Source organism: Carettochelys insculpta, chromosome 8 (assembly GCF_033958435.1).
Source record: "Carettochelys insculpta isolate YL-2023 chromosome 8, ASM3395843v1, whole genome shotgun sequence".
Classification (NCBI taxonomy): domain Eukaryota; kingdom Metazoa; phylum Chordata; order Testudines; family Carettochelyidae; genus Carettochelys; species Carettochelys insculpta.
In genome coordinates, this window is record NC_134144.1 from 14,120,065 (window position 1) to 14,137,102 (window position 17,038).

At 43.2% G+C, this 17,038-nt stretch overlaps 1 protein-coding gene across 6 annotated transcripts in view; it reads right to left on the minus strand.

Moving 5' to 3' along the window:
• Window positions 1-17,038, minus strand: part of LOC142017160 (aldehyde oxidase 1-like) — a 72,635-nt gene that overhangs the window by 32,653 nt on the left and 22,944 nt on the right. For all 6 annotated transcript variants that reach the window (XR_012646465.1, XM_075001845.1, XM_075001844.1 and 3 more), the window contains 7 exons: window positions 12,064-12,226; window positions 11,198-11,290; window positions 5,870-6,039; window positions 3,835-3,961; window positions 3,371-3,493; window positions 1,688-1,784; window positions 921-1,045 (listed from right to left, as the gene is read on the minus strand). Coding sequence is in view for 5 of the 6 variants with exons in the window: in XM_075001845.1 (XP_074857946.1) it covers window positions 921-1,045; window positions 1,688-1,784; window positions 3,371-3,493; window positions 3,835-3,961; window positions 5,870-6,039; window positions 11,198-11,290; window positions 12,064-12,226 (898 nt within the window). In the remaining variant the exon portion in view is untranslated. The remainder of the gene's footprint in view (window positions 1-920; window positions 1,046-1,687; window positions 1,785-3,370; window positions 3,494-3,834; window positions 3,962-5,869; window positions 6,040-11,197; window positions 11,291-12,063; window positions 12,227-17,038) is intronic.

The window sequence follows — 17,038 nt, forward strand, 5'->3', positions numbered from 1 at the left end:
TAATCTAAGGCTTTAGCAGTCCCAGATAAATAAATGCATTTGTTTCCAATATGTGTCTAATTGACAATGTCCTGCATTTACAAAACACAGCCAAGAAAGAATGCAGATTTTTGTTACTGGTAATATAAAAGTAGCACACATAGAAAATAGGAACAATGGGCAAAAAGCACGAATACAAAATCTCAGTATTTTGTTCAAAATGCATTCTATGTTATAAGCCACACAGGTAGTGAAGAAGAGGTAATCTGGTATAGTAGATCTTAGCTCAGACCTGGAGAAGAGCTCTGTGGAGCCTGAAATCTTGTCTCTTTCACCAGCAGAAGTTAGTCCAATAAAGGATATCTCACCAACCTCCTCTTCCTCATGTTAGGAGGTAGTCTCAGAGGGGTAGCTGGGTTAGGCTGTAGCTTCACAAATAACAAGCAGTCCTGTAGCCCTTTAGAGACTAACAAACACATTAGCTCATGAGCTTGTTAGTCTTTAAGTTGCTGAATGATTGCTTGTTATTCATGTTAGGTGCTGAGAGTATGCCCTTTATATTTCTGACACTACACAGTTGTCACTATCTCAGCTTATACACATCCAAAGCACCGCAGTAGATGGGAGTGGACCATATTCAGAACTTCATAGGGAAACCGCTATACCTTAGGATCATGTACTGGATCACAGACTACATTAAGAGGGGGCTTTTACTCACCTATCACCTTGGTAGCAGAGAGATCAGTGCACACAGGTGACGGGACAGCAGTGCTGAGCTGTCATGCTACAGGGTTAGTGAAGATCAATGGACACTGGATGACCCAAGTCTGTAACTCACATATTCCTACTGTATCCAAACTGCTTAAGATGGATTTTCAAACCACACACAAACAGCTCTACTGTCAAGTCTTAAAGAATCGCCTAAAAAGGCTTTCCATTACCTGGATAAGTGCTGGATGCTGGGTTGACACATATACATCTAATTCTTTATCCTCTCCTTTCGGCACAACAAGCACACTCTGAGTCTCCATGTAAAAATGTTCCTGTCCCCCAATGTGGATCTCCCCTGTTCCAAAGATAAAGATGTTAGCATTGGTGATGGGCTGCGGGATTCAAAGGGGAGGAATAAGAAGACTCGGACAAATATGCACATCACACAAAATGTGACATTCAACATACGTGATCAACACAGCTGCTGGTGCTACTACTGTTAAAAATAAAAGTAGGAGCCAAAATGTAAACTGGCCCTGTCTCGTTGACTTCAACAGAACTGTGCCAATTTACATCATCAATTAACGCGACACATATTGCCAAAATCAAGCTAACGTAGCTTGAGTCTGGAATGTGAGAAGCTCAAGAATGGTGACAGGCTCCTGAACCAGCTTGTGTGAATCATATCAGATACAGAACACAATACTTTTTCTGTGGAAGGGAAGTACTATTTGTGGTTGTTCAGGCTCAGCTCCAAACAGGCCATGTGTGATGCTGGGGAAGAAAGAGAAGGAGCAGCAGTTGAAAGGAACAGACTAACAGAAGGGTAAAATCCAATCTAAGTTCTAGTCTCTGAAAGTCTGTCTCAAGACATTCTGATGATGATCTTTTTTTTTTTTTTGCACAGATCCGTGTGGTTAGTGTTAGACTTCACACTGGCAGAAGTCCTCATAAACCTCTCACCCCCCCTCCACACCCAACATATTCTTCAATTTACCTTCAAGTATTTGATCAACAGTTTCAAATGCTTCATTGACATTTCCTCTTTCTAGTTTTCTTTGTGGCTCAAAAAATGAGTTGTGCTTTATAGCCTCCTGCAGTGGCAGAAACACACACTAGTCTGAGAATTGTAAATATTCTCTTTTCTACACAACATCTTATTATCAATATGATTGGCTCCCCCTTTTAAAGGTATGAGAAACTAGGTACCAGAAAGCTATCAGACTACTAAATATCATCACACTATTGCAGAAATTTTGCTACTGACATCCTGGCTAGTGCGTAGCTGAAGGACTGACTCGAACACCACAATCAATGTATTGTGATTGGTTCTCCCTCTCTCTGTGAGGGCTGATGGGCCAACCAAAATGATTCCAGAAGTTTGGAATTTTATATATTGGACAATAAAACGTTGCTGTGACTTAATCTTTAATTATTGATGACCTTTGCTTTCCTAGAATGCTAGTGCAGAGAAATTTATTTAATTATATTTCCCCAAGGGCTGTTTCAGAGCTGTTCAGAAGGACTCTCCCTGTGACAAAAAGGGAAGGCTGGTTTGTGGGGAGGAACAGAACATCTTGTAAGCAGGCCCACCAATGGAAGGGGCAGTTGCCTCAGGCCCAGCATTTCAAAGGGACCTGGCACGCTGGCTGCCACTGCAGCTACTTTGGCAGTGGCAGCAGCCAGATCTCCGGGCCCCTTTGGAGTGGCACTGTTCCAGCTGTGTGTGGCTGTGAGGGAGTGGGAGGAGGACCCTGTGCTGAGAGCTAACTGCCCTTGGCTCCACCCCTTCTGGTACTGGCCCCGCCCCTTCCAGGGCACAGAGCTGGGCCCCCCTCCCACTTTGCCCCAGGGCCCATGGCGATTCTCAGTAACACTGTTTCCAAGTGACCAAGATGGAACAGAAAGAGACTGGACTATATGATTAAGACAGAAGCCGTCTTTATGGGCTTTTCTTCACAATTATTTTCTTCTCCTGATATGCAAGTCAGTCTCTATCATGTAAGCAAACACCCCAACATTCATGGCTATTCTAAATAAAGACAAGTTCTCAACTGCCACATAACAAAGCAACTGTCTAATACACCAGTTGCCAGGAAAGGTGTTTGTTTAGGCAGTGTGGTCTGTACATATCTGTCCTGTACTTCACCCCAATTATATCTGTGAGGCTTCTGATATTTTACTTATGTAAGCCGTGAAATGGGAGAGAATAGGCTCCTTTACTTTTTAACCTGCTATACTTATACTCAGAGTTCCCAGATCAGGAAGTCTGAATTGTTGTTCACTGGATAATTCAAAGTACTACTGTCCTGGTCCAGTTGGTAAGGCCTGAAGAGAAAGCAACACATAATAATCCCAGATAGGCACAGGCAGGGGAATCCTTAGATATGAAAGATCCCTGTTTGTTACTGTGTGAGGATCTTCTTTAAGAACTAATTAACTAACCAAGTGCAAGTGAAAATTTGGCCAAATTCTGCTCTTTATACACCGAGATCATTGCAGTGTACTAGTGTAAGTGACAGCAGAAATGTGGCCTTAATCCCTAAAAAGAGAATCTAATTAGTCACACTTCACTTGTTATGAAAAATATATAGCAAGTGAAGAGTACACACCTGCTTTCCCCGCTCAAGAAAACAAGGCCTCGAAAAAAAAAACCGAGAAGCATGAGGCTCATTATTACCTCAATAGTCAGGATCACTGGCTCCAGAGCTTCGTACTCTATCTTCACTTTTGCAGCTGCTTGTTTGGCATGAACATCTGAATCCGCAACCACAACACAGACAATCTGACCTACACAAATCACCTGCAAAGCACAGTGGAAATAATTCCTGTATTCAAATGATTTGTGGTGTGCTTACTCAAATTCTGGATGTAAACAAACATTGTTCATATTTCCTTTTTTAAAAGATGACTTCATATCCTTACTAGTCCAATTCATTAGGTTTAAACAGTTTGGTTATTTTGATACTTGAAAGGAAATGGGAAAAGAATTAAGAAGTTGCCTCACAGAGCAGCCAAAGAAATCCCCAACATACATACACTACAAAAATTCAAGAGTCAATCTTGTTCCTGTTTAGTTTAATAACAAATCTAGGAGCAAAGAGACATCACCAAAGAAAAAACTTAGCTACTAACAGATACTACCTTATCTTTTGCAAATATAATCTCTGGATCACTGTAATTGTAGAACTCGTTTGTGCCTGGAATATCCTGAGCTGTTACAACATCAAATACTCCTGGTGCTTTGAGGGCCTCTGACAAATCAATTGACCTGGGGGAAAAGCATAAAGTAATTAGTGTTACACAGTGTTGCATGTGAAATAAGGTGATACAATTTATATAACATAGAATAGCCTATGGCACAAGACTACTTTCTCACAATTCTTTGTGGAAGCTGCTGATGCTGGTCAATGTCTTTATATTCCTTAGAGATATTAACATCAGGTAGAGGGAAGGGAAAACAGTTTGTGACCTCTCACTCTTCCAGAAAAGGCTTGATTTGTAATAAGACAGTCATTGTTCCTTTACCCATTAGAGAAACAGTCGGATTATGGTGGAGAAGATATCAATGGCCTATTTACTCCATAGAGGTTGAAACACTCAACCTCTTTCCCCATGTGATGCACTCCACCTATTTTGGTAGAGACAGAAATAACTCTGCTTGGTCCCATTCTACACAACAGAGGCCACCAACCTTTCTGAGGCAGAGTGCCAAAATTTGACCTTTTGACTTCTATGTACTGTCTGACTCCTATGTACTGTCTGAGTGCTGGTGATACTTTTCTAAGTCACTAATTGTCCTATTTACAACATCTTCATTGGTAAATAAAGATGCAGGCATTATCGTTCAGGTGGTGGTTGGTAGCATTACCTGTTTTTTTGTTAATCCAGAGGCGACATGGCTTTGAGCAAGCTCCTGGCTTGGCATGGGCGAGAAGGGGTGGGACTGAGCTCCCACCTTACATGCTGATGAAAATTGGATCACTTGCCACTCTTGGCACCCATGTAGGGGGTTGCTGACCCCTTGTATACAAGGCACACCTTTCCCCTAAATCAAGAATCTTATATCATAACAACTGAACGTTAACAAGTGATATGTGCCAGGACCCTGTGGTGTGGCGTATCAGGTATTTGCCCACTTGCTACCCCTCAATGCTGGCCCTGATTTTTATATGGAGAAAACCAGTTATTGTGGCACAGGTGGGTCATGGAGCTTTTACAGCACATTGCCAGAGGCCTCAGAATGAAAAAAGGTTGAGACCCTCTGTTCTAGTTAATACAATAGTGTTAAGTCAGGGGATTACTGGTGTAGTTCTGAAACACAAAAGAAGGCTGAGTATATCAATCTCTTCAGCATTAGAGAAGAAGACATCTGTGGCACAGATGGGTAGCAACTAAGTTACTTGACAACAAGTACAAATATTTAGGACTCACCTTCACACCACAGATACATCAGTTATGGGGTTCTCAAATTTCTTCGTACCCTGACCCCCTTCTGACAACAAAAATTACCATATGACCCCAGAAACCGGTGCAGGCGGTATGGGTTGGGAACTAAAGCTTGAGACTGTCAAGCAGAAGGTGGAGGGGTAGAAGCAAATCTGAGGCCCAAGGACTTCAGCTCCACACAGAGGCCTTTAACCAGAGCCCTGAAGCCCTTGGAAGCTCAGGTACAGGTCCAGGATTCAGAAAGTATAAGTCAGCCTTGGCTACCCTGTTAAAATGGGGAGACAAACCACTTTTGTGCCCCAATTCACAGTTTAAGAACTGGTGTGTTAATTTAACTAATGCAGTGATTTTAATTAAACTCTGTATTGGTTTTAAACATGTTTTAGAACAACTTAGTTTGTACCTGTTAAGATACAAGCTATATTGCGGTAAGCAGCTTAAACCGATCTAAGTGTCCTAGCATTGGTTTAATTAAACCAGTGCAACTTAGCTATATCCATGCATCTTTTGTGAACAGCTCTGACCTCACAAAGTTGCTGAGCTGGTATTCAGATTTGTACTCTATCATCTGAATGTTCTGAGTGCCTGTCCTTTGTTACAATGTACTGAGTGGCTGAAATTTTTAAAGGAATTTAGGAAAAATTGTGCATCTAAATACCCCACAGGGCTCTGAAAATCTCAACCAATACTTTCATGGTTACATTTTTCTGCCAAGAATTTATGCACTTACACAATCTTTGCATGGGCTTGGGAACTAGTTACCACAGCCAAGAAGAGCTCTTCATCTACAGCACGAACGTCATCACAATAAAGAGCTTCTCCAGTGGCATGTTTTATACCAGCGTGGTGCATGATGGGACGTCCTACTGGATCCCTGGGAAGCTGCTCTGGGTTTACTTCCTATTCAGTAGAAAAAAAAAAACAAAAAACCCAAAATACTCAGGATAAGAGAGACAAGCCTGGGTGTCCTTACATTAGAGTCTGAAAATCTCTGTTTAAAAACACCTACTTCTGGCTTAATAGCATATACAGAATAGGCTGGAGCATTTACTAACTCGATGGACCCCAGAAGTCACTTTAATCCCTCCGATGCAATCTTCTACTGGACTCTACACATTTTGTTTCTAATTTCTCCTGATTTTTTTCTAAATTCGCTATGTCCTTTATGAGATAAAGTAGCCAAAACAGAATGAAATGCTCAAGAGAATAATGGCCCTGCACTTCTGGGGCCGCCACAGCCCCAGCCTCATGTTCCCTCCTTACTATGCCAGCACTGTACACTATAAAGAACTAAGTGTCAACTGCAATGAAGTTGGAGTTATACCAGCAGAGCATATGACTCTCTTCTGTGTAATTAATACAAACAAGATTTTGTTTCAGAGCTATTGACAATGGCACAATATGATAGCATAATAACTTCTTCAAGCACTTTGCCATTCCTCCTACCTCTTTTTCCTCCATGAGCTGAGATTTTCAGATTAAATGAGTTTTATTGAGGGAATGTTTCAAGTACAGCAAGGAGCATAACAAATTAACATATACAAGGATATATCATCTGAGAAACTAGAACAGGTTATGGAGCGTAATATACAGTAAAACAGCATCTTAGTACTTACATAAGAAACCCAACTAGTCTCAGATAGACAAAAAAAACACAGATACAAACAAGAGATAATATAAAATATCGGCCTTTTAACCAATCCCTACCCTGACAAGAAAAAGGGGAAAATACTTTAAAGTAACAGACAATATAAGATATTGGCCTTTGGATCCATCCCCATCCCTAGGGGAAAATCAGAAAGGGGAGTATTTTACAGATACTAGACAATAAACAATATCGGCTTATCGGCCAGTCCCTGAGAAAAAAGAAGTCTTTGAACATAAAACTCCCCGACCCATTAAGTACCAGGGAGAATAAAATAAAATCAAATTAAATAAATAATTAAATAAAAAATTACAATAAGAAAAAAAATAGAATTAAGTAAAATAAGGGGAAAAAAAAAAAAAAAGAACACCAGAAAGGAGCTTGGTAATCAGCTGTCAGAATATTGGCGATGGCCCGTGATATGCTCTGTGTAGATGTCCCTGGACCACCTAATGGCATCGGACACCATCAGCCTGCGCATCATTCGAGCATAATAGCGACTGACCTCGCAGGCTTCCAGGACCTCATCATTCAGGGGGTCCCAGGCACCCAATGCCCCCACGAGCAATGCATGGACCTCCACCGAGTAGCCCCGGGACCACAAGGTGTCCACCAACGGGGCATACTTTTGCAGTTTCTTGGCCTGGGCATCGCGGAAGGCCGCCATGCGGTTCTCAAAGGGCACCGTAATGTCCACGATGAGGATCTTCTTAGACCGCTCGTCCGTCACGACGATGTCCGGCCGCAGAAGGCTGTCAGTGCCAGGGATGGAAGAGTCTACGGTAACGGATCCAAGGGTCGGAGGCAGCGCTTTCACCAGCCGGTCTTGAATGGCGTTATGGCGGCGCTGCCAAGCCGCCGAATGCACCATGCAGCCACAGAGGACATGGGGAAGAGTCTCCAGCGGATATCCGCAACGCCTGCACCTTTTATCGCGGGTCCTGTGGCAGACAGCGCCGTTGAGCGGGACGCAATTAAGGCGCGCTCGGTGGATGAAGCGCCAGTCCGCAAAACGGGCAAAGCTGCCAGCCCGGAGGAAGTTCAACTACAGTTTGAACTGCTCTAATCCGGCACCCTCAGGACATGACCAGGGCCAGATGAGAGAATTTGCTGGACCATGGGAGGTCCATATTGTCTAGTAGCATTACCAGCACTTCCACTGCTTCCTGGGCTCTTAGAAGACATTTACAGGATAAATTACAGCTAAATAACAGCACAGAACACTGACAGCCAGAACTGGTAGTTGTAAACAAACTTCATGGAACCATGGGAAACATGGTCTTCCAACTAACTAAAATCATGCTGGATTATGAAGTTTGCTGGATGAGAGAATTCTGGATTAGAGAGGTTCAACCTGTAGCATCTTTCTTCCCCTACATCATCACTGGTGAAACAGCCTTCTCCCTTGAAGATACAGCCCCATGAAACAGCTTTCCTGTATCTCTTTGCCACATCTATGCCCTAGCTCATTTCACATATCACCATCTCTTTCTACCAATTACACTTGCTGATTAATTTGTCTTCTCTTCTGCTATTTAACTGTAATTGGTACATTTTAAGATACAGTCATATTAATATAACACAAATATTGTCAGTTTTCCATTGCCTTTGTAGTGGGGAAGCTATCTCATTCTGGCAGGGAAGGGATTAACACAGGCTGACTGAAGCCTGTTAAGCATCCCAATCAATTAGCAATGAGAGCGAATCAGAGGGCAGCTTGCTGGAGAAACCCTGTATATAAAGGAGCTGCTCAGCAGAACAGAGTCAGTTAGAGTGTGACTAGGAAAGGTGTAGGACCTACCAGGAGAGGAAGCACCTGGACACAGCAATGCTGGGAGGGATCAGGAGAGAGAAGCTCCAGCTTGACACCTGCCAGACTGCTGGCCGTGATACAAAGGCCAGTAAGTGCAATGGGTCACAGGGGAATTGGCCCAGGGAATGAGAAGCAGTTAAGGGACAGAAGAAATGGGCAGGACAAGGCTGCTACCAGGACAACCCTAGTTGGGGACTCAGAGTAGTGGGCAGGCCTGAATCCTTCCCCTTGCCTCCTGTATCACACCTAGCCACGTGTGAGAGTGGCCATTATGGACTGTGGCTAGCCCCTGAGACAAGGGGTTAGCCTGGGGCTGCAGTCGCCACAGTCGTGGGTGTATGGAGGAAGGACTGCTATACCCCTGGAAGGGGGTGGGATACAGTAGTGGGAGCTGCCAGAAGGAAGTATCCTGAAGAGGGTGCTGTGATCTGGGGAGCGATGTGGACCCAGATACCAGAGCGTGAAGAGAGTGAGGAGTGAAACTGGATGACAAAAGAGCCAAGCGAGGACACCCTCCTGAAGATCAAACTAAATCCCTGAGTAACCAGCAGGAGGTGCAAGAGTGAGTCTTGCCTAATTACAGGCTCCAATTCCCACTCTCACATAGGTCTCATCTACACTAGCCCCCTCCTTTGAAGGGGGCATGTAAACGAGCTGGATCAGTGAATAGCAATGAGGTGCTGCATTGAATATGCCGAACCTCCTTAGCATAATTCTTGGTGCACAAAACTTCAAAGTTGCTAACTTTAAAGCACTGGCAAGCAGTCTAGCTGCAGGCACTTCAAAGTACTCGTTCAATTTAGAAGTGCCCTTACTCCCACAACACTTTGGGATTAAGGGAACTCTGAAGTAGTGCAGGTACTTCAAAGTGTCCGCAGCTAGACTGCTTGCCGGCGCTTTGAATTAGCAACTTCAAAGCTTGCATGCCGAGAGTTATGCTAATGAGGTTCTGCATATACAGTGAAGCATCTCATTGCTATTCACCAATCCAGCTCATTTACATGCCCCCTTCGAAGGAGGGGGCTAGTGTTGATGAGCCCGTAGTGTGTAGTACCAAGCAATAATGCTGCTGTTTCCAGATCATCATCACTGGAGGTGGGCATGAATTTTTGGACTAACCTTTTTTCATCAGAAAATGTCTAATTCAAAACAAGAACTTTGCAAATTTCTTATTTCAAAAAAATTTTGAGGGAAAATATCAAATTATCAAAATGAAATTGATTCTGAAATTATCAAAATGAAACATTCTTATGGCTTTGATACACATTATTTTTGGCTTTCTGATTCATGAAAGTTTTTGAGAATTAGACTTTTTGTCCCTATTTTGAAATCTCAAAATTTCTTGTGGAACAGGAAAATTTTGTCTGCACTAGGACATGAAGAATAGTTCTTTGCTCCCTTCTTCTGATAAATTTTGAATGCATGATTATTCAATCACATACAGCAGAACCTCAGAGTTACAAACACCAGTGTTATGAACTGACCGGTTACCCACACTCCACATTCAAAATCAGAAGGATACAATTAGGCAGCAGTAGGGGTGGGGGAAAGGGAAAAATGCAACAACTTACTGTATTAAACGTAAAACAGTAAAAAAAAAAAAAAAAAAAGGAAAGCAGCATTTTTCTTCTGAATAGTAAGGTTTTAAAGCCGTATTAAATCAATGCTTAGTTGTAAACTTTTGAAAGAAACACAACATTTTATTCAGTCTCCTTTCCCCAAGAGTTCATATATCTGAGGTTCTACTACACTTCACCTTATTTCCATATTCCAAAAGCTTAGATCCCTGAAAGGACTGAGCATGTGCTAAAGTAGGAATAAGTTAAAATAACTAGAGGTAAGAAAACTGAATCCATAATGATAAATGAGCTTAAATTAAAACCCCAGCCCTCAGCTTTCTCAGTGCTTTGCAAAATTGGTAACTGGCCTTCATTACTTGGACTTTTTCTTGCATCTTAGTTTTTAATAAAGGGGGTCCTCGTTATAAGTCACTTCACTATAAGTCATTTTGCATATATGTAATTAAGTAATTCAGGAAAGCAGATTCATTATGTCACACTGATCCACACACACACATCATTTAGGGGCTGAGCAATCAAAATCCAGAAGCACAGCAGAGCTTTGTGGTGGCCAGGCGGCAGGTGCTGTAATGCAGGGGCCCTGGAAGAGAGCCCTGAAGTCATGGGGGACTGGCAGGGAGCCAGCAGGGAGCTGGTGTGGAGCTGCAAGGACCCAGGGGAGCAAGTGGGGAGCTGTGGGGAACCAGCAGGAAGCCTGTGGAGAGCTGGCAGAGACTGGCAGGGAGCTGGCTTATCTTTTTCTATTTATTTGTTTATCTTATTATTATTTATTCTATTTATTTATTTCTATTCTATTTCCATTGTTTTTGTGGGTTATAGGTACATTATATGCATCATGTGTGTGAACTGTATGTTAGGAACATATCAAGCTAATTATATTATTCCTTATGGATATTAATTTCCCTGTATAAGTCATTTCACTATAAGTTCCGTTATTTAGGAATGTAACCTGGATTTATAATGAAGACCCCCTGTAGTGTCAGTTAAATTTAAGGGCAGTACTGAAAGAGTCTCACTGACCTGGAATATTTGTTCACTCTGAGGCATTTGAGATTTGAAATCTTGTAAGGCGCTCTCATACTTCTCTGGTACATCAAGACACCGATGTGGATCCTGAAAGAGAGGCGTTTTAGTAGTCATGTCACAAAACAAACATTTCTATTAAAAGAATTAGCAACCACAATGATTGAACATAAACCTCTCAAGTCTCGTCCTATTTAGGAGGCGCTACAATAGTAGCTGAAAATGAAAAGTATTGAGCATTCATAAAATATCAGCTTAATTTTTTAAAAAAAGCATTTGGAGCATAATACCACAGCTGTTTCAGGAAACCAATGAGAGTGACTACAGGAAGAAGAGGTTAGCTTTCTTTTGAGGCATCAACAAAACTGATATAGAATCTTTGCTATTGGTGGTAATAGATAAAAAGGGAAAAACTCATCTTGACTCTCGGAGCCCAAGCTAAGTTTGCAATGCTGGCTAATAGAGAAAACATCCTTTTCTTCAGAAACAGAACAGATTTAAAATAGGAATCATTCAAAAAGAAATAAAAATTAAATCATACAATGATATTTGAACAGTTTTTTGTACAAGTCTTTTCTATCAATCAAAAAATCATAATACAGATAGTTTGTGACATTTATGCACAGCGCAAAGTCATTTGTTTATTCCAGTTCTTTTGAGAGACAGACAAAGCAAGATTCTCTCTCTTTAATTTTTTTTAGAGTTCAAGCTCTTTTAATAATGGCACTGACATGTTGTAATGGATTTTAAGTTTTTTGTGAACACAGAAATTATGCTTAGCATACATTACAAACTGGAAAAATAAACAGCGTACAAGACCTTTCACTAGACATCATGAAAATAGATGCAGGAGATGAATTTACCATCCTGTTCAATGACTGAAGCACCTCCAGGTAGAATTTGAAGAGGAAACTGACAATCAAAGTCCTTCTATATTGCACCTTCCCACCAGGGGCTGAGCCAGGCAAAGAAACTTCTTTGAGAACCAATCTGCAAGCTTCATCCAGCATCTGCTCATTCCAAAGCCTGACAGAAATAACAATCCTCTGATCAATACATTAGGTTCAGCCAAACTAAATGGTGATTAGCGTAACTTGCTTGTATCAGAGACATGGGCATAATCCTTCTCAAAATGAAGATAATTGTCACGTGGATTTCAATAGGAGCAAGACTGATATTTTGATCTGTGATACAGGGTAGGTCAGTAACATCAACAAGCCTCTACTCACATGAATAGTCTCAATTAAATCAAATACTTGAGATTTTATGTTACTAAAACAAATAAGATCAAAAGGGATAGCAAAATCTAACAAAATGATGGGGAGTGGAACTTCAGCATATAAACTGATCCAATTGTACAACAGGACAAAGTTTAAAGAAGCAATTTATCAGAATTTTCAATTATTACCAGGGATCACTCCATCACAAAAAGGATACTGCAAGAATTACAAGGGGTTCAGAGAAAAACAACAGCATAATCAAAGGTCTGGAAAAACTTTCAGTTAAAGAAAGACTGAAAAGATCAAGGCGTCTTTTGTAGTCCTAACTCCTTTAGGCACTTATGAAAACCTCAGCCACTGTGTCCACTGAAGCAAATGAGGAAGATACTCACCTTGTGCAGTAACAATGGGTCTTCTAAATGTGTCCCTACAGCTGTGCTACTGAAGGTGTACATTTGTCCCTGCAGCTCTAATCAGAGATTTTTGGTAGCAGTGTCCATGGAGCCAGAGCATGTGCTTTCCTTCATGGACTGCTTTGATGCTATCTAACATGGCTGGGGTAAAAGTCCCCCCCACTTCCTTCTTCACTCCCTTTGAGGAGTAAAGGCAACGAAGGGTCCTGTGGCACCTTACAGACTAACAGAAAAGTTTTGAGCATGAGCTTTCGTGGGCACAGACTCACTTCATCAGATGCTGGTCATGAAGTGAGTCTGTGCTCACGAAAGCTCATGCTCAAAACTTTTCTGTTAGTCTATAAGGTGCCACAGCACCCTTCGTTGCTGTTACAGATCCAGACTAACATGGCTACCCCTATGATATTTGAGGAGTAAAGGGACTTTGAACTACCCCAGGCACTTCGAAGTACTGGCAGGTGAGCCGTGGCTAGACATGAACCGGTACTTCAAAGTTTAACACTTCAAAGTTGCTGCGGGGGGGAATTTGCTTAATTAAGTGTTGCATATGCACCATAGCACTTCATTAATAAACTCCCAACACCCTACTTTTCATGCTCCCTTTGAAGTAGGGAGCTAGTGTAGACAAGGCCACAATGTTCTATGAGTGTGTGAGAAGAGGTCTAAATTGCTGTTCTACAGATTACTGAGATAGGAATATCTGTAAGGAATATGACCAAGGTAGGAACTGACCTCATGGAGTGCATATGGATTGTGGAAGGAAGCATGTTTTGCCCTTGCTAACAGTGATTAATGCAATCAGAGATTCATTTGGATAGTCTTTGAGCCAAAATCACAGCTTAGAAATTTTTCTGTGGACAAAAGGTAGACTTTAGGAGATTTCCTACCATCCTTAGTCCTGTGCAAGTATAATGCTAGTGTCCTAACAGGCAGCATATGCACAATCATCTCCCTGTTTTTACAAAATGGTTGTGGGAAAAAAAACTTGGGAGATGAATGTTGATTTACATGGAAAATGCAGATAGCAGTGGGACACTCAAGATATGGCCTTAGACTTACTTTTTTTTTTTTTTTTTTTTTTTTTTAAAAGGCAATGAATGTCAGATGTGCCATCAGGGCTGCTCTTTCTCTCACATGCCAAGTTGAGGAGATGGGAATTAGAACTTGATCATCTCTTGTACATGTGTCTCCATGGACACATGTGTGAGAGACCAAGTTGCCATGGACTCAAAGGGAGGTCTGGAAAAACAAGGAGAACTAGGGTAAGATCTCAGGCTGGAGAGGGTAGAGTCACATGTGGGAAGTGATTCTCAGTGCCCTTAAATGCTTGTCTACTGGACATTTTCACTGCAAGATGTATCTTCACAGGGCTGAGTGAAAGTTTTGACCTTTTGAGGTCTAAAATATAGTGTAAAATCAGAGGTCGGGAACATAAGGTTAAGTCTATGTGTTTAGAATAACTATGACTTGGGATAGTTTACATGTTGAAGGTAAGCATGTGGCATAGTCAACTTTGGCTGTGTAGTGACACCAGGACTGCCAAGCAGCCAGGAGCTTCAGCTGCCCTCACTGATAAAGTAACAGCGGCTGGAGCTCCGGGCGCCTTTCAATTGCTGTGGCAGTGCAGCTCCAGCTGCATGTGACTTGGTGGAGCAGGAGGACCCAGCACCATGGTACCACCATGGCCCTTCTGGGGCATGGAGCCAGGCCCCCTCTGCCCACTGGTCCCAGGACCCACAGTGGCTCTTGGCAGCACTGAGTGACATCTTTTAGCTTCTCTGAGCTTTCTGCCTCTAGGCCTTGAACTAAGAAGGAGCCACACATGCAGGCAAAGGACTTGTTGTTCTAAGAGATCAGGTGCGGAATCAGCCGAGGAAGAACAGGACATATTGCCATCTGTGTCAGGAATAAGAGTCAGACTTGTCTTGGTCAAAAGGGGCAATAAGAGTAACTCTTATTTTGTCTTGTTGACTTTTCAACAGGGTCCTGGATAGAAGAGAACACTGTGTATAGGAATACAAGCGGTCCCCATCCCATGGGAAGATGAGGGCAATCCCATTCAATGTTTCCCCAGGGCATGCCTGGGGCAGTAATAAGACAACTCAACTGGTAGACACAAAAAGAAGTTTGCTTCAAGCCCTTCTTCCTGTTCTGAAAAGTCTCCTCCACTCCTGGCTCAGGAGCTCTGGCCAGCCAGGCTGTAGGAGACCATCTGGCGGACCCTCTGAGAAAGACTGGATGGTTGTGACGTGTATACACATTGACTAAGATTTACAGTAATGCAAGGGGAGAGGGGAACACAGATGATTGGGTTACCCCTCTGGTCCCATACTACAATCCTGGTATTGTGACAGTGGATCATGACTCCTCCTGACAACTGTCACACTTGTCTCTGGGTAGAGGCAGCACTGACTGGGGTATTGGCACTATACGGCTCAGTGCCAGGATGTGCTCAACACTGGGGCCCTGGCACCACATAATAGGTAGGGATTGTCATTCTTCCCCAGCCATCAGGTCTCCAGGGTACCCTGGGTTCACTCTGTACCATGGAGGGGTGTCCGTGATGCAAGCTTGTGTGTTACCATGGTTTCACATGGTACCTTAGAGCGGTATTCATGGTACATGCTCAGTACCAATGGTTGGGAAGATACAGAGCAGTACCTAGATGGGAGTTTTGTCATAGCTGTTGCCAAAATCTGTCAGTGTGTCACTCTTTTAGAGCTGGTACAATAATTGCCTGTCTCTTTACAGCTGCCTCAGAGAATGACTGCCCCTGGTGTCTCAGGTGATGTGCAGCCTGTGTTGAAGAGCAGCTGGAGGAGAGGGCACAGTACCCTCAGAGAGACACAGTGGGAACCCACTCTGGTTGACCAAATCCTCCAAGTTTGTTTCTTCTGTTGGTGCTGAAGGTTGTAGGGGGGGAACCCCTCCAACTGGCCAATCACTCTGCGCTTGTTGTTCCTGTCAGTGCTGAGGACCACAGGGATGAACCCCTTTGAGTGGTCAATGTTTTTCTGTTGGTACCACCACCAAGAGTCACACTGGGGGAACCCCCTCTGACTGGCCAATAACTCAGTTTGCTTTTCTTATTGATGCTAAGGGCCACACTGAGGAATCCTCCTCTGCCTAACCAATTACTCGGAGGCCTTTTTTTAGGAGCCCTTTACAGGAGGAAAAGGCTCTGGGACAATCCTGCAAGCAGAGGACTCCCCTACAGACTAATGTGCCTCCAGAAGGAGGGGTTTTAACTTCAGCTCCCAAGTTCTGTGAGACTGCAGTTTTTACTGTGGCAAGTGAAGAACTTTTGTGAGGCTGATCCAGGCAGCAGCACAGTGAGCTCAAAGGATAGTCTTCCACTGCCTTTAAAGAACATGACATCAGTGCCTGTCACTTGTGATTATCACAAGAATTTGAACCCAGGTCTAATGAATGAGTAAGACAATACCCTTCTTCAAAGGGCTCTATGCTTCCCAGATTAACAATAAAAGCATCAATGCTTTAAATTACAGTACTCCAATATCCTGCAAGCCCTCTTTATGTAAATGGTAACCTGACTATTTAATCACAGAAAGATTTATGTTGGCACAGGAGAAATACTAAAAAGTGACAAACTTCCTCCTCATAAATTGCAAGTTCCCAGGAGTTTGTTCACAAGCCCTGGAAATTTAGGAGGTTCAGGTTAGAACGTGCCCAATTTTTTGGTGGTTAAACCACGTTCTCATTTTCTCTCATGATGCTCCTTACACATGGCAAAAACTCCCAGCCACAACCTGGGAAGCAACCCCTGCACTGCATGCCCTACCCCTTCCCCACAACACCCCAACACTGACCCCTGGTCCCTTCCCCTACCGGCCTGGCTGGGCTTTACCTGAGGCAGGGGTTAGGCAATGGATGGCAACAGCAGCTGCATGGGGTTGCCTCCCCCCAGCCTCCCTACCCACCCCCACATTCACCATGTGACACTCCATCACTGCCTCCTGGCCCACTGAGCCCTACTTCTTCACAGGTGGCTGCGGGGGAGCAGAGGCCTGCCTGAGAATAAGCAGGGCTCAGTAGGCCAGGAGGCAGTGGCACATCAGAGCAGGCTTACACTCACCCCGTTTGGTGAATGACCCTCTGTGACTGCTGTCTGCCGACTGTCCCCTGCCCTGGGTAACCCTCCTCCCTCGCATAAACAGGACAGCGGGGGCAGCTGCCACAGGACC